The 20,321-nt window shown below is 50.4% G+C and overlaps 2 protein-coding genes across 4 annotated transcripts; both read right to left on the bottom strand.

The window, feature by feature from the left end:
• Positions 1-3,542: 3,542 nt before the first annotated feature.
• RPL10A (ribosomal protein L10a) lies at positions 3,543-6,060 on the bottom strand. Its single transcript, XM_045074765.1, has 6 exons — positions 5,911-6,060; positions 5,511-5,585; positions 5,355-5,435; positions 4,847-4,995; positions 4,051-4,223; positions 3,543-3,746 (listed from the first exon to the last, which is right to left on the bottom strand). The coding sequence occupies exons 1-6, from the start codon at positions 5,913-5,915 to the stop codon at positions 3,576-3,578; spliced, it is 654 nt and encodes a 217-aa protein (XP_044930700.1). The 5' UTR covers positions 5,916-6,060; the 3' UTR covers positions 3,543-3,575.
• Positions 6,061-6,907: 847 nt separating this feature from the next.
• Positions 6,908-19,516, bottom strand: FANCE (FA complementation group E). Of its 3 annotated transcripts, none has more exons than XM_045074758.1 (10): positions 19,052-19,516; positions 14,863-15,487; positions 14,241-14,285; positions 13,904-13,963; positions 13,478-13,621; positions 12,950-13,073; positions 12,663-12,741; positions 11,005-11,071; positions 9,027-9,152; positions 6,908-7,536 (listed from the first exon to the last, which is right to left on the bottom strand). In XM_045074758.1, exons 1-10 carry the CDS (start codon positions 19,297-19,299, stop codon positions 7,435-7,437), a joined length of 1,620 nt encoding a protein of 539 aa, XP_044930693.1. In that variant the 5' UTR covers positions 19,300-19,516; the 3' UTR covers positions 6,908-7,434. The 3 variants fall into 3 exon arrangements, 2 of the variants coding, with proteins under 2 accessions (XP_044930693.1, XP_044930694.1); XM_045074759.1 differs by having other exon boundaries at positions 7,477-7,606; XR_006605189.1 differs by lacking the exon at positions 12,663-12,741 and having other exon boundaries at positions 7,514-7,536.
• Positions 19,517-20,321: the final 805 nt, after the last annotated feature.

Raw genomic sequence — 20,321 nt, 5'->3', positions numbered from 1 at the left:
GTCCATGCACCTGGTAGACTAAATCATCAAGTAGCTTTTTGTTGTCACTTGCAAGATGGGGACAGTGCCTAGAACTCCAGGCAGGTGGGTGGGGGGTCGTGGAGTCAGAAAGTGGTTTATGAAGGACCCTAGGCCAGACCATGTGCTGACCTAGGACTGGATGCAAAATCCAATCTCTGGGCTAACAGGTAATTCTATTTACTGGGTGCTTGAGGCATCATCACGTGTGTTGTGGCTTTCACTATCCCGGAGTAAACAGCCTTCGGTTAATTTCTTTTAAAATCATATAGGTCTCATGCAGAGAACTCAACTGAGATAGGAGTTGAGTTTGCTTGTCTCCCCCAACCCCACCCTGCTCTGCCCCATCCCCTCCTCCTCCCCCGACACAAATATATGAGAGCCAGAAGTCAGAGATCCGTGATGACTAATTTCAAGGTCCTGAAGGAAGGACCCAGAGTAAGTTGTCTCATGAGCCCAAGGCCCTCTCCCAGAAGTGACTCTCCCCTTCTCAGGGTTCTGTGGGAAGCTACAAGGAAGGGCCAAGATGGCTGGACCCCAACAACCAGGATGGTAGTTCTGTCTTTCCTGCCCCATTCCCATTCTGATGTTCCCAGGAAAGAGGGAATGCCATTTTTTTAGCCAGTTCCACGGTCAAAGCCTAGGCACTGAGGTTTCACCCGAGCTCTTTATTTCCCTGTAGCATAAATGCCTGAGAAATGGGGTTCCCCAGATACCTGAACCCTGAAAATTCACTCAGGTGCACACTAAGCTTTAGACTGATGGTTAAAATAGCCAACTTCATTCACAGTGGAATCAGTTGGCCTCCACACGTGTTTTCCCTTTGCTTTCCCTTCTGCTGCCTACTCTTTATTGTGGTAATTTGAGCCTCTGGGGAGCAGGTCCCAGGGCTCTAGATTCCCCACAGCCCAGCAAAAGTAGTGAGTCAGCATTTGCTTAGTATAGTGGGTTTTTAAGGACTCCTACCCCAGTACCTAAGGCTTGATAGAATGGGTAGAATTTAAATCCAGGTGACTCAAGTTCCCAAGTAATTTTCTAAAAACGCCCACTTACCTTCCCCCCAAGTTTCCAGAACTTTTAAAAAACGTTTAATCCTTGGCTCAGTTCAAACAGGAGGGCAGGACTAATTTTGAAGCCACCTTGTTCTCCCCATTCATCAGCACCTAATGAACCAAGCAAGTAGGTATTTGCATGCTGGGGCTGGAACCCAACTTTCTGCAGCCATCTTGCACCTGCTGTTTGAGCACCAAGAGCCTGGCACTGTGCAAAGCATCAGCATTTAGTCCTACTGTCTTTTAGGTGGGTGCCATCAGATTTCGAATGAGACAATTTGAGAGAATGGACTCATTCAGGCTCACATGCCTCCCGAATGGGAGAAGCGGGATTCAAACTCAGGGAGTGGAAGGGGTTCTAGCCACAGGCAAATCACAGGCCGTCTCCTCACGCCCGGTAAATAGTGGGAGTATGCATGGGAGGTTGGGAGAAACCACCTCTAAAACCCTTGGCTTGGGCACCTGGGTGGCTCAGTGGGTTAAAGCCTGTCTTTGGCTCAGGTCCTCCTGGGATCGAGGCCCACATTGAGCTCGCTCTCTGCTCTTCTGCCTCTCTGCCTATTTGTGATCTCTATCAAATAAGATCTTTAAAACAAAAACAAAAAACCCCTTGTTTTTTTTGGTCTCGTGTTTTCGAAACAGCACCGTGGCTGGTGTAACAGAAATGGTCTCTCTGGTCTTGGGCTCAGAACCCTGTCCACTGAGGCCCTCAGGATTGGTTGCCAGAGGTGCAGTTGTGGCCCAACTCAGCCAGCTTGAGAGGGTTTGTTCTGCCGGTGGCTCTCAGGCCTGCTGTATTCAGTGCCTGAGTGCACACAGTGAGACCAGGCAGATGTCAATCCTGATTACATTCCTTCTGTCGTCAAAATATCTTTGTTTCGTTAGTATTTTTTTTCCTTCTGATTACGAAGATCACATAACTTCAGAAAATCCCAGATAATAATTTCCCTCTGAGTTAAACATGGCCAACATATGTAAACTCCCAATCACTTTTACTTTGCATAAAGCTTCTTCCAATAAAACTGGGTCCTAAGTTTCATATGCCAGCTTTTTTCCCCTCCCTCTGGACCACTGTCTGACAAGCCTAGGTATTTTATCACTCCTAATACTCTGGTAACAGACCAGAGGAAGGAGCAAACTACACCTATCAACCCTGAGAACCCAAATTCAAGGTTCATTCCAAGATTAGATTGTACCCATTTTACCTTTAAGCAAAATTACTATAACTTAAAAGCTAAAATTGGTGATTGGTGAGAATCTTGTTTATCATTCATGGCTCAAGCTTGTTTTGAGGTACATTCTGATTATGCTTTGGATTTAAAAAAAAAATTTTTTTTTAATTTTTTAAAAAAATTTTTTAAAAATTTTTTTTAAAAAAGTCTACCCATTCATTTTAGTGAACGGGAGGGGCAAAGGGATAATCCTACGTGCCCATTAAAGGGCTCAATCCCCCGACCTAAACCAAAATTAAGCTTCAGCTATATTAAGATGGAGGGATGAACTTGTTATTTTACCAAAGTTAAATGAAGCAGACTTAAGTCAAGTTACAGGTATGTTCTGCACCAAAACCCACCTTCCCGTACTGGGTGCAGGAGGCAAGAACTCCAATAGGAAAAGATGCCCGGTGCCTCAGACTGCCTTTGGCTCAGGTCATGATCCCAATGTTCTGGATTGAGCAGTGCCTCGCCTTGCCTCATCCCCCACCCCCACCCTTCCACTGGGGAGTCTGCTTCTCCTTCCTCAGGTAAAATCTTAAAAAAACAAACACAAAACCTCCACCAGGGTAGGGCATCAGGTCAAGGGCGGGGAGGCTACTTGGAGAGCAGAGGGTCTGGAAGGATCCACAGCCCATTTGCTAAGCTTGCCTAGGAAACAGGGGCAATTACAATATTGTACAGGTCTACCTACTACTTGTGTCTTCCTAAGCATCTCAGAGTAAATTACTGCTCTGAATATAAGAGTATTTAAATTTAGGGTCAGACAGACAAATCAAGTGCACCACTCCCATATGAAGAATCTAGGAACCCAATCTCCATTTGGAACAGTTTTTGTGATCCCTACCAAGAACCAAGATGTACAACTTAGAGGGACACAACAAGAAACCCACGGAATCAAAGCATGATGTACAGAAAAGCAACTTCAGGTTAAACATACTTCAGGCTAAGCAGCATGCTGCCTAGAGCTGAATCCATGTCCTCAGTGTTAAGGTCCTACCCCTCTCCTTCCACTAGTACACAGTGGAAGCACTACAGGCTGGAGTCTTAGCCCAGATCTTCCCTTCTCAAGGTTCAGCAGCCCTACTATTAATAGTTATAAAATATCCAAATATAAGACTATATGGTTTTGAAGACAGAATGTACACTTCCTTTTTTGCAGTATGGAGAACATGACCACCCACCAGGGGGTGCCAGAAACTGCACCCGATGTCAGCTCACAAAGCACCTCCCTCTCCCTAGTCACAGGAAGCCCAGGTAACAGTAGCACTAGGATTTATTGAACTGTGCCTTAGTACAGGCGCTGGGGCTTGCCCATGGTGCTCTTGATGTACAAAGCCCGGACGTTCTGCCAATTCTTCTTGAGCAAGGACACCAGGAAATTGACTGCTAAGTGGATGTTGTACACGAGCTCATCATCTGTCATCTTCACGTGGCCAACAGCCACTGCTAGACACAGCACCTGCGGGAAGGGTAAAGTCAAATCAGGCTGGTGGCTAGATGGAAAAGAACCAGAGCAGACATATCTACAGGCTCCACCCATTCCTCCCCCAACTCCAGTGACCCTAATGAACAGGAACAACCCCAGGCCAAAAGACCAGGGCTATGTGCAAAGCTTCAGTTCTGCTCAGGGACTGTCACATGTCCTAAGTATCCACAGAAATTCTGCAAATCAGAGCTCCCATTCAGAGAATGGGGGTAAACTTCAGGACTGGTACTGCCTACCATCACCAAGACTTAACCGCATGGTAGTCAGACCTCCTTACCTTCTTCATCTGGAATTTGATGGTAGACTTCACTTCATCCACTTTGGCCACCATGTTCTCATTGTGGGTCAGCAAGGAAGGAAACTTGCCAGCCTTATTCAGGCCTGGGCCCAGGATTCGTGGGATCTGCTTGATCAGAGATTCTGAAGCCAAAAAGGCATCATACTTCTTGGCTGGTAAAAAGAAGCCACTGGATCTTAGGAACTGGCCCCCAAAGGCAACCTTCAAACAGCTGTCAACCAACCACGAAAGTGGCCTCTAACCACCAAACTCTATTCCCTCCCCGGCCCCACATACCAAGTCTTTTTAACCCTCTCCTTATTCCAGCTTATCTCTATCCTTTGGACTTTTACTGGCTCAACATTTACATGAACTTGTTGTCAGAAGCTCAGGCTGACCCATTCCCATGTTCTAATAGCAAATGCACACACTGGTTAAAACTCCAGGAGTTCAAATACTGCCTACTTCCTAGTTACAGGATAACCAGAGTACCAGTTTCCTCTCTGTGAAATGCTTACACCGGGTAAAGATGAAGAAAAGAAAGAAGGGAGCTTTAAGCATAAATCCTAACTCACCTGACTGGTGAGCTTAGAGGAGCTCACCTGCTTATAAAGAATCCTCAAAGCAAATATAGGTTAAAACTATCACTTAAGTCAACTCACCACAACACGTCTTTTCCATGATTCTCTGCCCCCTCTTCCATCATTTTAAAATCCAAATGGCAGCCACGTCTCTTCTCTACCAGTCCCATGACAACAGTCTGGCCAAATACAAAACCAACCCAAGCCACACTCACCCAGCTTCTTGACTAACTTCTTATTCTTGTTGAGTTTCTTCAGCGCCTCAATGTCCATGTGGGGAATATCCACTGCCTTGGCCTCATCACAGTGCTGCTGGTCCCCCAAAACACACACGGAGAACTTGGGGCGGGGAGTGGACTTAAGCCTGCGTTTTAGGGGACAGAACAGGTCAAGCCCCGCCTGGGTTTCCAAAGCAGGTGAAGGGGTCTGGGGCCGCGGCAGCCACGGAGCCTTACCCAGAACGTCCACATTCACCAACAGCTAGCCTGGCTTCTCAAACTAGCCGGCGGGCTCGGCCAAGGCCTCCCCACGCCTCCCCTCTTATTTTAAGACCCAGGGTGGGGGTCCGTCCAGCCACGCCTGCCCGGGGCAGGGGGTCTGAACTACCCAAGCGCGTCCGTGCCGCCATGGCCGTCCGCCCGCCTTCAGCTCAACAGGGGCCTAGAAGGTGGCGAAAGGCACGGCGGGGCAAGGAGGGCTGGGTGGGGTCAGAGCGGTGCCAACCTGACGGTGCCCGAGAAGCGTTTGTCCTTCTGAGGGTCGTAGTTCTTCAGGCTGATCTGCAGCTCCACCGTCTCCAAAAACCTTAGAGAAGGCGACAGAGTGAGGACGCCGCCCGCGGCTCGCACGCCGCTGCCCTCCCCATCAAGCCCCGCTTACTTCCGGCGCTTGCGCTGGTTCCCGTGCAGGACTTCCCGCACCGCCTCGTACAGGGTGTCGCGGGACACTTTGCTGCTGCGAGAGAGAAACAAGACGAGCTCTCAGCACCTGCGAGGCCCGGATTGGCACCTGGAAGCTTCGGTGTGATCGGAAGCCTCGGGCCTTCAAAAGCACCCCGCGGGCATTCCGGACACCACGTCAGGCCTTTTGAGTGCGACTTCGATGCAAGTCCCAGAGAGTCGGACTCGAACGCCAGGCAGCGCAGGACGACGCCCGGCGAGAAATGCCCCTCAGCGAAGCAGGGGCAAAAACCACCACCGATTCAGCCGGCAAGTCCCCCTCCCTACCACGGTGCCAGGAGTCGCGGATGACGGTGGATAGCTTCCCAAGCGCCACTCACCTCATGATTCTCGCGCCGCAGTAACCGGAAAAGAGAGTAAGGAAACTGGCGCATGCGCTCAAATAAGGCTCTTGTTCTCGCGAGATGCCTACTCCTGTAGCTCCCTCTCCCACCGCGCAGCTAGGCTCGAGCGCTCAACCCCGGGTAGCACCGCGTCTGCGGCCGCTAGAGGGCGCTGCCGCGCGCTGCACAACTAGACTGGCTCAAAGGCGAGGAGGTGCCGTCCTGGGCGCCCCGTGGCTCAGAACACCCCGCTTTGCGCCAGCTACTGCTAGGCCCTTAAAGAGGCTGGTCCTGGGCACCGCAGCGTGATGGCCGCCGACAGCGTGCAGCTCCCGCGTTTTTGCCCCTCCACCCTTTTCTGCCCACCTCCTCCGGCCCTCCACACCTGCTTCGTGTCTCAACAGCAGGCTTTACTCTGACCTCTCCCTTATCATCTTGCTCTGGGGCTCATGGTTTCAGAGAAGGGAGATGCAGAAAGTTCTGCTCCCGCTCCCTCGATGCCTGCAGTGAGGAAGAGCTGGGAAGGTACTTGATAGTTGATTGAATCACACCTACCCGTTAAATGTTTACCACGAACAAACCTTCTCTGACTCCAGAGAGCTTCGCCCACCTTCCAGGCCCCACTCCCTGTAGTCAGTGTCATAGTCACCTACTCAGCAGACAGCTCTGATGGGGCTGAGAGGAGTGGTCTCACACAACACTGCCCAGAACGTGAATGAATGAACTAGAGATCTCTGTCACCTTCCCCTCACAGAAACTTTCACCAGGAAAAAGATGCCCCTTGTCATTGAGTAGGGTGGGAGATGGCAGGGTCTGTTAGTTCTCAAAAAATACCCAGAGTTCGTAAGAAGGCAGATACTGACTCAAAGAAAACATTAAACTTCCTACTTGTTTTTTTTTAAGATTTTATTTATTTGACAGACAGAGATCACAAGTAGGCAGAGAGTCAGGCAGAGAGGAGGGGGTGGAAGCGGGCTCCAGAGAGCCCGATGTGGGGCTCGATCCCAGAACCCTGGGATCATGACCTGAGCCAAAGGCAAAGACTTTAATCCACTGAGCCACCCAGGTGCCCCAAACTTCCTACTTTTTAATAAATTATTATCCAAGTCAGAACACAGAAGGTAATAACATACACTTGAGTGCAAGATATTTGTGCACAGGACACAGGTCACCTCAGGGCTCCTGAAGCATCATTCATCTACCCGGGTCTGCTTTGACCCTACTGAGGTCTTTCAGAAAGTTTCCAACCACACAGTCTGAAGCAAAAGTGACAAAGAGTGAGCCCAAGGTCAGCATCCCTTGGAAATAAAGCTCATCAAGCCTGCTTAGCCCAGGACCTTCTCTGCTGGCTAGGAGGCCAAGATGTTTTCTCTGCATCCTGGAGCAGGGAGGCAGCAGACCCTTGGCATGGCCAGGCTCTGCCTTTACCCCCAGGCAACGAGTCAGAGTGAGGCACTGACTGAGAGCAGAAGCATCCTTCAGGCAGCTGGAGAAGTATCCTTCAGGCTCCAGGAGTGATGGTCAGGGGGCCAGATGTCTCAGGGCAGCCTGTAGGGGCTTCCTCAGGAAAGTGGTGTTGAGCTCTAGGGCTGCGGCCAGGCCCAGCCTGTGGATCTCAGTGATCTGGGGACAGGGAAGAATCATATCAGGACTCCAGCAACTGATCCTTCCCCTTTCTCCTCTGCCCATGGCCCTGTTTAGGAAGGAGAGAGTAATCAGGATATAAGGACAATGGAGGAGATATCTAAATGCATTACTTCACCATGATTATGCAAGGTCTTCAGGTTCAAGTGGACCTGGGTCAGATATTAACTGTGCAACTTATGAAGAGAGCCACATCAATGACAGTTGACTATTATTGGGTGCTCACCATGTGGCAACTTTATAAACCTAGCTTCATGTAACCTGCACAACCCTCCATTTTACCGATGAGAAAACTGAGGGTCGGAGATACTCCACAGTGGCTGTCACAACTCCTTCTATGCCACACTGTTTCTTCTATGACCTGTGGGATCCTGACAGATCTTTACCCTGTATCTTCTCTCCAATCCCCACTCCTTACAGATACCAGAGGCTCCTTTACAAAATGCAAATCTGACCAAATCACTCCAGCTTCAGCTGGGCCCTGGGGTAACTTCTGATGTCTCATATTGGAGGCCCTTCTTCTAGGATCATCAGGCTCTCCAGAGGATCCAGGAGCCTCCTGAAAATGTGCATAAATGTGTGTTCAGATTTTCATTTTTCTGGGAGGATCTATAGCTTTCATCAAATCATCAAATGGGCCTGTGACTCCCCAAAAAAGGCAAAGAGCCAACAGCCAAGGACACCTGACCTTCAAGATAAAGCCCATGCTCCTCATCATACCCTACAGGGTCTTCCATAGATATTAGCATGGCCTGACCATGTGACCTTGGGTAGGTCACTTTAACCTCTCTGAGTCTCAATTTCCTCATCTATAAAATGGAGCTAATAATAGTATCTTCTCATGGGTCTAACACATGGAATAAACTAGCAAGTTAATGTAGGCAAAGGGCTTTAAACAGTGCCTAAGACCTAGCAGGGCTCAGTGTTTAAACTCTGACCTCTAACCTCACCCCTACCATCATCCATTCTCATGTTTTTAGGCTTCAGTTAATACCTGTAGATCCTTGCTTATACTGTTTCCTTGGCCTGAAATGCCCTTTCCTCAGTCTTGGGCCTTGGCCACCACTCACCCTTTCAGAGCTGAGAAGCCTGTCTTAACTCCCAAACACAAGGTTTAGTTGCCCCCTCTTGCTCTGCAACCAAATGCCCCGCACACACCTCTCACCTGGTTCCTTCCAGATTATTAGGCTGATCTGGTTACCACCTCTCTCCCACCTCACTGGCACTGGTGGAGAGGTCAAGTCAAGGACAGGACTGTTGATTCCCCAGTGCACCATACAGCATCTGGCCCACAGCGATGTAGGCTGGATGCGCGAATTCCTAAGCAGTCTCATTCCCCAGTCTGGGGCTTGAACTTATAGTTGGCCTCGCTAACACTCAGGGGTCTTCCCCAGCAAACATCTAGATGTACATGCTTGTGGCGCACTCACAGTAGCGGGATCAACCCTCATGGCCCTACCAATACTCACACTGGCCTGATACTTGGTCATCACCGTCAGCATGAGCTTGGCATAGGCCACAGATGCGGTGGCCGCTGGCCCCTCTTTACAGAGTTTCTCCATCAACACACTGAACTTCTCAGGGGTCATCTCCACCTGCACACATTGGGAGATGGGATAAGAGAATAAGAAAGGGCCCCAGATTCAATTCCAAACTCTACCACTTTCTAACTAAGTAAGCCTGGACAGGTCACATAACCAAAGCCTCAATTTCTGCATCTGTAAAATGGTTCTCATGATACCTAACGCTAAAGACAGTGAAAAGAATTAAATGAGATAAGGCACATAGAGCCTGGTGCATAGGTCTCAGCCTTGCTTGGTGGCCAAAGATATAAAGAAGTGAGGAGTCCCAAGGGTACCGTCAGCATAAGAGCATCAGCTCTCCTTCATAATAACTGAATTAATGCTTGTTATACATCAGGCACTGTTCTGAGCATTTTCCACCAATTATCTACTTCCACCTCACCCCAGCCTTGGGCAGTACTTACTATCATCACTCCCCTTTTGTAAACGGGAAAACTGAGGCATAAAGAGGTTAGGTCAGCTATCTAAGTTATAAACAAATGAGGCAGAACTTTAGGCAGTCATATGGAAAACTGCCAAAATATACTGTAAGTTAAAAAAGCAATGTAAGGGGGTGCCTGGGTGACTCAGTCGATTAAGCGTCTGCCTTCGGCTTAGGTCATGATCCCAGAGTCCTGGGATCAAGCCCTGCGTCAGGCACCCTGCTCATGGGGAAGCCTGCTTCTCCCTCTCCTACTCCCCCTGCTTGTGTTCCCTTTCTCACTGTGTCTCTCTCGGTCAAATAAGTAAAATCTTTATTAAAAAAAAAAAAAAGCAAAGGACAGAGCACTGAGCTCAGCGTGTTGATCTACGTAAAAAGTAGGCAAAAAGTCAACTTAAACACGGGTCCTTGTATATAAAAGCATCTCTGGGAGAGTTCCCCTGAAACTACTAATACTGATTAGTCCTGGAGAAGGGAATCTGGATGGCAGGGGTAATATTTTTCACTCTAGCTTTTGAGCTTTAAAATTTGTGAACATAGAGGCACCTGAGTCACTCAGTGGGTTAATCATCTGACTCTTGGTTTCAGCTCAGGTCATGATCTCAGGATCATGGGATTGAGCCCCAAGTAGGGCCCTGCACTGAGTGGGGAGTCTGCTTGGGATTCTCTCTCCCTCCCCCTCCACCCCTCTCCACACTCGCACATATGCACTCTCTTTCTCAAATTAATAAAATCTTTGCTTCCATTGGTTAAGTGTCTGCCTTCAGCTCAGGTCATGATCCCAGTGTCCTGGGATCGGGCCCCACATCAGGCTCCCTGCTTAGCGGGGGGAGTCTGTTTCTCCCTCTCCTACCGGCTTGTGATATCTGTCTCTCTCTCAAATAAATAAACAAAATCTTTTAAAAAAAAATTGTGAACCTATGAATTTATAACCTATTCAAAAATTAAATTAAATCCAAGGTGCCTGGATGGCTCAGTCAGTTAACTGTCTGACTCTTGGTTCTGCTCAGGTCACAACCCCAGGATTATGAGCCCCATGTCAGGCTTCATGCTCAGCATGGAGTCTGCTTCAGATTCTCTCTCCTGCACTCATTTGCTCTCTCTCAAATAAATAAATAAATAAAACTTTCATAAATAAAATAAAATTAAGTTAAATTTCACACACATAACCCCAAAAGTCCCTCTCTAAGGCCACACAGCTAAGAAGAGGCACAGCGTGGGCTCTACCATGCAGTCTGCTCTCAGCTACCAGCCTTTCAAGCTCCAGGACTCACCTGCTGTCATGGCCCCGCTTGCTGCAGGGCAGCTGTCCTGTTTGCCTCCATCCCTGGAGGGACCTGAAACCCAGGGGGCCCATGCCCACCAGCCACCGCACACCCAGCACACACGGCGATGGCACTGCCACACTTCCGCATCCACCCTTCCTTAAGGCAGCCTGCTCACCTGCCGCTCCAGCAGGGACTGCAACACCACGAAAGTGTCCTCTTTCCAGGGCAGCTCCAAGATCTGTCTGCAAGAAGCAGAGGTCCCACTGAGAACAGCCCACGACTGGATATCTACGGCTCCTACCCCCAAGGCAGTGCAAGACCCTGGAGACAGCCAAGGCTCCCCCAGCCAACACAGCAAGTCCTCAGAGCCCTCTCCCACCCCCGCCACCCAAGGCTGGCGGCCACCCAGTAGCCAGCCCACACTTGGTGCTGGGAAGGCTATGACCCAAGACGCCTGGGGCGGTGGATCATGAAAGATTTGGCATGAGGTGTACCAAGGTTCCCTGAAAAATAGCAGGAATGGAGAGTGCATTGTGAGGACAGAAGGTGAGGGTGACCCAGGGCAGAGGATCATGGCCCATTGAGAGGTCCATGAGGCTTGCCAAAAGGCAGCCTTCCCTGCAGCGCCCAGCCCATGGCGACTGCCACTCCAGCTGTGCCTCCTAGGCTAGGGAGCAATCCCCTGCTCGTGTGGAAAGGCAGCATTGTCACATGGGAGCAGTGTGGCTTCTCAGATGCACAGCCTAGAGTCTGATCCCAGGGTTTACCACTTGCCGTCTGTGTGACCTTTGGCCCACACCCCATAATGAACATGAGCTTCAGGCTTTCCGTCTCTAGGGCGGCCACAGCACCCACCTCACAGCACTGTGTGAGGACTAATGGAGAGAACTAAAAGTACAGAGAAAGGACTCAATCAGAGGTGGCTGATGTTACTTTTCAGACCCTCCTCTTCTCCTGTGAGAGTCTCCATTTTATAGTTCGCATTAGGATCATGGGGTCTTAGCTACTTACTTGTTTCTGTGTCTGGATTTTTTTTTTTTAAAGATTTTATTTATTTGACAGAGAGAGAGAGAGAGAGACAGTGAGAGAGGGAACACAACCAGGGGGAGTGGAACAGAGAAGCAGGCCTCCTGCCAAGCAGGGAGCCCGATGTGGGGCTCAATCCCGGGACCCTGGGATCATGACCTGAGCCAAAGGCAGATGCTTAACAACTGACCCACCCAGGCGCCCTATGTGTCTGGATCTTGACTCCCCAGTTTTAATACCCAAATTGAACACCAATTTAATAACAATTTTTGAGCACTGACTTGAGCCAAGTACTGTGCTGTGGTCTACGTGCATTACCAAATTTAACATCTAGAAAAATCCTTCCGGGGAAACATTATCCCCATTTCTTATATGAGGAAACAAGCTCAGAGAGATGGAGAAGGCTGCTGGAATCGACACAGGGCAAGGCTGAGATTTGAAATCCTGTCCACCTGGCTCCAGAGCCAGACTCTTAACTGCCAGCCAGGCTCTAGCTATGCTGTAAACTGCTCCAGTGGAGACCACCAGCCTCTTCCCTGCGCTCCCCAAGGCACCTGGCCCAGAAGACTGGAACCGAGGGCTTGGGAAGGGTCCCAGGATGGCAACTTGTACAAGCATAAGGGGGGTGGGAGCGGGGGAGGCACAAGCCAGGCTCAGGCCACAGCAAGAGAGGCATCCGCTATGCTGCGGCCCCTGCTTCAGGCTCAGGGCCCGCTCCCCAGCCGACTCCAGCTCCAGGAGGCCAGGAACGGGCTGGGCCCGTGCGAGGGGGTGGAGTAGGGGCAGCAGGGAGGGCTGTATGCTCACCCCAGCATCAGAACCTGCGTGTCCGGTGCCAGGGCCTCATCCTTCAGAAGGCAACACAGTAACTCCGTTTGAGCTGGGCCTACGTAGGGGACAGCAGAGGGGGGAGGTGTGGGGGCAAAGGGCAGGAGAGGATGGAACAAAATGCCTGGCTCATTATAGGGGGGCATCATCAGGGAAGGAAGGTATCTTTACTGACTGAATACACAATGGCCAGGGTCGCCTGGAATGAAGGGTGCTGGGAAACGAGAGGGCAGAGCTACCAGGCCTGGGGCTGTTTCTAGAATTACCTGTTTCTGGGGCCTGGAGCACCGGGCCAAGAAGGGCTCTGCAGACAGGATAGGCGTACTTGGCACAGAAGGAGGTCAGGGCCATGATGAGCAGGCGGGAGGCCGAGGAAGTCAGGGAGAGAATCTACAGCCAACAGGGAGGAAAATATTAATCACCCATTTCTTTTTCCCTTTAATAAATGTTTATTAGACACGTATTTCAGATGGTGATACATGTTACAAAGAAAAAACAAAAGTTCTTTTATCTCAGACTCACATGGATTCACCCATTGGAAAAGATACAAAGCTCAGCTCCCCAGCTCCAAAACCCTTTCAGCTTCTGGAAGGGTCTGGGACCCAAGAAGGAGGAAGTCGATGCCATGTGATGGATGGCCTGGAGGTCCATGCCCTTCCCTTGCCCCACACTGCCTTGACTGGCCAGACACATTATAAGGTTGGAAACCCCCTCTCCCAAGCTCCACCCTTCCAAGGGCTCAGATTCTCCCCCACAAAGTGCCTAGCATGCCAAGTATATGACAACACACCTACCCGTCTAAGAAAGAGGCTCCTGGTCAGAATGGTCGCATTGCTAAGGCTAAGATCTGGTGAAAGGGACAGGAGCCAGGTGCAGAGCTGCAGGAGAGCTGGGTCCGAGAGCTGTGGGAGCTGCAGCTGGGCACACAGCAGGTCCATCTGCCAAGTAGGAGGGAGGACACAGACACACTCAGTCTGCCTCTGCTAGGCTGTCTCAAGCTAACAGGGCAGCAGAATGGGTAGGGCAAGGATATTCCAAGGTAGGTTGAGGCTGGGAGAGCTGCCCCCATGGTGAGGATCCAAGGGCTAAAAGAAAGCACACAGGGTGAAAAACCCCAGCAAGATCCCCTTCTCCATTCCCACATGAGGCAAGGAAACACAGACTTAAATGGAAAAAGGCTGGGGAGAGGGGATGTATCCTCAGGGTCTTAAGGGACTCACCTGGCTGGGACTGCATTCATGGAGAAGCTGTAGCTCAAGTGGGGGAGCACCCTCCAACCCCTAGAAAGGCAAATCCCATGTTAGGGCAGGCAGAGCCCTTGATGATGAGTCAGAGACCACCCCTTTGTCTGGCACAGTGGGTGGATGAGGACCCTGGATGCTATAAGAGGAGAGGGACTTGTCTGAGGTTAGATGACCTATCTGTCCTTGGGCCAAGACAAGCCCCTGCAGTGACTGTCCTCTGACGGCCACTCCGACCCCCGCCATCCAAACAACCTGTGCTTCCCTGGGCAGGGCTGAGGTCTAGGCGGGGCAACAGTGAGCAGGGGCCACTTACCTCCCCAAAGGTCTTGAGCAGCTGCTGCAGCCTGGGAACCTGGTCCTGAAGAGGAGAGTCCAGTCACTGCCAAGTCCCTACCAGCACAGTGTGGCCCCAGGCCCAGCCCTAACCCCCTCTTCCGAGAAGGCCCCAGATCAGTGAGAGCTAGCAGGCAAGGATGATTCCAGGGAGTCAAGAGCTCGAAACCTAAACCTTGAGAGGTGCTTAAGAATTCAAAGGCAACGAGGTCCATGGAAATGCAGCTGCCTAGACTTGTCCTCTCTGCACCCACCCTCATGGGGGCAGACCTAGGTCTGGGATTGGGAGGACAGGCGGGAAGCTGGCATGATTCCACTCCTTCCACAGTATAGCCCTGGAGCTTCTCTTCTTGTGTGGCAATGCTTTAACTTCGTATTGTCGATCATTAAGGCCAAAGGTTTCCGCCCTCCTATACCTCCCTTCCCACCCCCTCCTCAGAGTCTGTAGGGTAGAGACGGTTTCCTTAACCCTAGGCTCCTACCCCCTGCTCTGCGGATTCTAGTTATCCCAGTTGGGAAATAGTCTCCCGACCAGCTTTGGCCCTGGATAAGCCCCCTACTCCTGGGGGATCACCCTAAACCCAGCCTCCCCATTCTAGTACCTGGACAGCTTTGGGCAACTCCAAACTCTCAGCTAGGTCCTTAGCCTCCTCCAGACTCTGACCAGCCTCCCTGGGCTCGGCCAGGACAAGCTGGTTCTCCATGGGTGAGGCACCTCCTCCGTCTGCCGGGGGCTCCAAAGACTCAGGTTCATGTGTCTCCTCTTCCTGACCTCCTTCCTCTTCCCTTTCCAAATGCCGGAACCTTTTGGGGGCCCGTCCGCCTTCAGGACTGGCAGGCTCTTCCTCTGGCCCCTTTCTGCGTTTCCCAGGCCGTGGGGAATCCTTGTCCTCCTTGCCTTCCTCTTGTTCCTCTTCGGGAACAGGAGCCTGGGCCAATTTCAGCCTCCTGCCTCCCTGGCCTAGCCGCCTACACAGGCCTTGGAGCTGTCTCTGGCAGTCTGTAGACAGTGGGGATGTCTCCTCAGTCGCTACCCCAGCGTTCAGATCCCTCCACAGCAACTCCCCCAGGGTCTGGAGCCAGGCGTCAGGGTTGGGGCTTTGGTCTTGTCGTGCAATCTGCAGCACGGGGAGTAGGCCACTCTGGGGCAGCGATGGCCCAAGAGCCATCAATAGGGACATCAGGTTCCTCTGGCATAACGGAGGCAATCGCAGCAGCAGGGGTTTCCTGGTAGCAGAAGGAGGACAAGCAGTTAAAGAGCATCTTGCTGGGAGGAGCAGAGGGCAGCTGGGATAGAGCTAGAGGTTGGATGGCCATGGACAGACAGGCAGGCACTCGGAGGTAGTACCAATAGGATGGAGGTGGTCAGCACGAGTGCCATTCAACAGACCTTCACTGAGCATGTATTTTTTTGTTGTGGTGAAGCCAGTTTGAGTTCATTTTACAATTGCTAAAAACCAAAAAAATCTCTGAGCAATTCCATTTTTTTTTTAACAATTTTTTTCTTAAAGAAAAAACAAAAACAATTTTTTTCTTTTTTTAATTGATCATGTATTGTGCTAGGCTCTGCTCTTTGACACCTCCTATTTCGGCTCAAAAAATTCACATCGAAATCTATCCTATAAAAGATCCATGCTTGTTTTATTTAAAAAAAAAAATCCCTTTCCAAACTTTATATAAAAATATACTCCAGGAGCACCTGGGTGGTTCAGTGGGTTAAGCCTCTGCCTTCAGCTCAGGTCGTGATCCCAGGGTCCTGGGATCGAGTCCCACATTGGGCTCTCTGCTCAGCAGGGAGCCTGCTCCCCAACCCCTTCTCTGCCTGCCTCTCTGCCTACTTGTGATCTCTCTCAAATAAATAAAATAAAATCTTTTTAAAAAATATGTATATATATATACATATATATATATATATGTGTGTATATATATATATATACACTCCAGGGGCCCCTGGCTGGCTGGTCAGTAGAGCATATGACTTCTTCTATTTTTTTTTTTTTAAAGATTGATTTATTTATTTAAAGTAAACTCACCACCCCAAGATCCCGAATCACATGCTCCACTGACAGAGCCAGCCAGGCGCCCCCTAGAGGTTGTGTCTTGTGATCTCAGGGTCCTGAGTTCAAGCCCCACACTGGGTGTAGAGCTTACTTAAAAAGATAAATTAGGGGTGCCTGGGTGGTTCAGTCATTAAGCGACTGCTTTCAGCTGAGGTCAGGATCCTGGGGTCCTGGGATTGAGCCCTGCATCTGGCTCCCTGCTCAGCGGGAAGCCTGCTTCTCCCTCTCCCACTCCCTCTGCTTGTGTTCCCTCTCTGGTTGTCTCTCTCTCTGTCAAATAAATAAATAAAATCTTAAAAAAAAAAAAAAAAAATAAATAAATTAAACTAAAAAAAAGTTCTACAGGATGGGCCGAGACCCAAAATAATAATAATAATAATAATAATAATAATAGTAGTAGTAGTAGTAGTAGTAGTAATACTCCAGGATGCTGTACAGTGCTTCCCATACAGCCCTATGCTCACCTTGGCTATCCCCCGGAACTTACAGGGTCACAGTTGTCTCGCTTTGACGTTCCTTTCACCCAACTGAATTGCTAAGAGGCAGAGGCAGTCTCTTCTTCCTCCATCTTCCAGTACCCAGCACAGCATCAGCCCATCGCAGGTACTGGGGGCACATTTACTGAGTGAATTAATTCTCTGAGAATAAGCGCCTGGAGATGAGCCTGGGCTACCATGGAGAAAGCAAAGGTAGCCATCTGCCATGTTGTCAACGCAAGAATCCAGATACTGTGTGACTGTGACCTGAGGCTTAGTGGGGTGGCAAACAAGCCATGGGTACATCGAGCCCACCTGCCATCACTCCTGTGCTCCTCTCTATGTGACTGTGCAGGGCTGCTTGTCATCAATACAAGGGGCACCTGGGAGGTGTGAAAGAGAAAAAAAATCTGACTTTTATTTTTTTGTGAACAATAGACATGAAGTGAGAGAAAAAAAAAGAAAGCAAAAGTTAAAAAGGTGGCCAGTTTGTGGTAGAGGATATTGAGAAGTGCTGAGGCAGGGAATACCCTACTTCAGGACTTTTAACTTTTGTGTGTGCACGGACCCCTTATCAGAATAAGTGTTAAATGTGTAAGATAAAATACATGGGCTTATGAAAGAAACCAATTATACTGGAATAAAGTTCTAACTAGGGTCCCTAGATTAAGTACCCCTCCTACTCTGGCAAGAAAAAAACCAGACAGCTGGATAAACATTTCCAAGGCCTCCAATTTGGGGGTGTGCAAAGTTCTCCTGACCCATTTCTTTCCTTCTTTTTTTAAGTAAGGTTCTACACCCAGCCTGGAGTCCAATGTGGGGCTTGAACTCAGGACCCTGAGATCAAGACCTGAGCAGAGATTAAGAGCCCCATGCTCAGCTGACTGAGCCACACAGATTCCCCTCTCCTAAACCCATTTCTCCAAAGAAATTCAAAGTGGCGTGTGGGGAAAACAATATTAGAATTTCCATTTCTCCTTATCTAAAACATAAGAAATTAAGTATTACAACTATTTAATGTATGGAATGGCCATTCATAGTCCAGTCTCCAGCCTAATTCTGAGAGAGGAGTATCTGGAAGTGCAAAGCCCCTTCTCTAGCCCCCTGGTGGCTGAAGGGGGAACCTCACTTTTTTTTTTTTTTTAACTTTGTGTCTTTTCTTTAATTTGATAATTAAACGCATTTATGGATACTGTGTTATGTCGTTTAACAAAACCAACCTCACTAAATGGACACAGGGCTTGTAAGGATGACTGAAAAGAGACTGAATACCATAGGGCGCCTGGATGGCTCAGTCGGTTAAGCGTCTGCCTTGGGCTCAGGTCATCATCCCTAGGATCAAGTTCCATATCGGCTCCCTGCTCTGGGGGAGCCTGCTTCTCCCTCTGCCTCTCCCTCTCTCTTCTCCCCCTGTCTCTCATGAATAAGTAAATAAAATATTTTTTTAAGGTTTTATTTATTTATTTGACAGACAAAGATCACAAGCAGGCAGAGAAACAGGCAGAGAGAGAGGAAGAAGAAGGCTCCCCGCTGAGCAGAGAGCCTGATGTGGGGTTCGATCCCAGGACCCTGAAATCACGACCCGATCCCAAGGCAGAGGGTTTGACCTACTGAGCCACCCAGGCACCCCAGTAAATAAAATCTTAAAAAAGAGAAAGAGAAGAAACGGAATACCAGTAATGGAAGCCCATCAAATAAGAAAATGGCAGAGCTAACCCTTCTGCTCCAAGGAGAAATTGTCAGCCACATAAAGAGGTCAAAAAAAAAAAAAAAAAAAAAAAAGTCAGAATCACTCCAAAGAACGTAAGTCATCAGGAAAGTGATTTTCTCTAAAAAATGTATACTGTGCTTTGAAAACATTATAAAACCACCCCATTAGATGTCCGGTCACCACGTTTTAAATTTCTACTTTTGTATACTTTATAACGCACATATTTTTACTCTTGTGCACACGTGGTTATACGTTAAGTATCCCTACACTGGGGGTATGGGTTCGATTTCCTTAGAGATGAAGTATGAGATCGGAATTACTCATTTACACGCGGCAGGAGGCGTGTGTCGCACCCACTCGTCCTCAGTGAAGGTCTGTTGGATGCCCCTCCATATCCCTGGGGTGCGCGGCAGGGACGCCTGGCTGTGGGGACCTAGTGAAGCTCTCCGGGCCTCGGTCTCATCTGGAAAAGTGGGGTGGCGCCAGCCCCTGCCTGACACGACGTGGAGGATGAAACGCGGCGCCCCGCGACCAGACGACTTACAGCTCCAGGCGACAGTCCGGACCCTCCACGGCGGGTTCCTCCCGGCACAGCGCCTCCAGGACGCAGCCCCAGCCGAAGGGCTCCCCGCCGCGACTGCCCAGCGCCCGCAGCAGCCCCAGGCCGCGCCACGCCCCCTCCGGCCCCAACTGCAGGGCCTGCATCAGGCACCGGGCGGGGGCCTCCAGATGTGCCCAGGGCGCCGAGTCCGCGCCCTCAGCCACAGCGGGCACCTCCTCCGAGGCCGCCATGCCTAGGGCTACGGGGCTGCGCCGGCCGCTGCTCTGGTTCCTGACCTCAGTCTCGAGAACAGGCGAAAGGGGGCAGAACGCCAGCGCCAGCCCGGACGCCGCTACGACCCTTCTCCCGCATGCGCCCAGCCGGGGTCGGCGTTCGGAGCCAGCTTCGGAGCCACTCCGCCGGGAGCCCGCCAAGATTCCCGCGCTGCTTTAGAAACGTAGATAGGGGGTGTGGTCAGGGGCGGGGCCGGACGGGAAGGGAAGAGGGCATGCCGGAAGGGGCAGGGCCATAAATGGTCCTGGCCCAAAGGACTGAGGAACGGAGTAAGGGGGCGGGACGAAAGCCGAGGGAGCTCCACGGATGGGGCGGGGCCACAACATGGGCGTTACTTGTGGGCGGGGTCATGCCGGAGATAGCGGAGTGGGGCGGGGCTTCGTGGGGCTATGGGTCGTTGTCTGCTGACCTTCATCTACCTTCCTGCACTGGTCCCTGACTGTAGGGGAATGAGAAGTGGATGCAGAATGTACGTCAGCGATCCTGTTGTTCTTCAGGACCCAGGCATCGTTTAATTTTTCTTGATGTCCATTTTGTATGTAGGTCATGGACTTTGCGATAGGATTTAATCAGTTTGCCACCCTACCTTGACATCACCTCTTCCACAGGCCATCAACTGTCATCACATCAGGGTTTCAGTCCTCTCCAGAAATATTTGATACACAACTACCCCTGAGAATGGGGTGGTAGTAAAACCCAACACTACCTACATGGCCAAAGGCCTTGCTGTGAACTTCCTCCGGAGGTCCAGGAAGCCGGCTTGCTCCGGTTTTTTATCAGGGGCCAAGAGGGGCTCCACCTCCCAAGGTTTCAGTATAAGGAAAGCTGCTGGAGAAGGCGGGTTTCCAGGAAAGTGGAGGGAAAGGAGAAGCAATCACTGCAGAGGATAAAAATAGAGAGGAGATGGGGTGCCTGGGTGGCTCAGATGGTTAAGCACCTGCCTTCAGCTCAGGTCATGATCTCAGGGTCCTGGGATTGA

The sequence above is a fragment of the Mustela putorius genome, unplaced genomic scaffold, assembly GCF_011764305.1.
Source record: "Mustela putorius furo isolate JIRA1106 unplaced genomic scaffold, ASM1176430v1.1 tig00000135_pilon_pilon_pilon, whole genome shotgun sequence".
Taxonomy (NCBI): Eukaryota; Metazoa; Chordata; class Mammalia; order Carnivora; family Mustelidae; genus Mustela; species Mustela putorius.
This window is presented reverse-complemented; position numbering and strand designations above follow the sequence as displayed.

Bases quoted from the DNA above. Each gene is read 5' to 3' on its own strand.
- FANCE (XM_045074758.1), bottom strand. From the start codon at position 19,299: ATGGCGGCCTCGGAGGAGGTGCCCGCTGTGGCTGAGGGCGCGGACTCG. The intron at 15,488-19,051 runs GTAAGTCGTCTG...TTCTGCTACCAG, and splicing joins CCGGACTGTCGCCTGGAGCT to GAAACCCCTGCTGCTGCGAT. The intron at 13,964-14,240 runs GTAAGTGGCCCC...TTGCCTTTCTAG, and splicing joins TGCTCAAGACCTTTGGGGAG to GGGTTGGAGGGTGCTCCCCC.
- RPL10A (XM_045074765.1), bottom strand. The intron at 5,436-5,510 runs GTAAGCGGGGCT...GCCTTCTCTAAG, and splicing joins AACCAGCGCAAGCGCCGGAA to GTTTTTGGAGACGGTGGAGC. The intron at 4,996-5,354 runs GTTGGCACCGCT...CCTAAAACGCAG, and splicing joins CGCTTCTCGGGCACCGTCAG to GCTTAAGTCCACTCCCCGCC.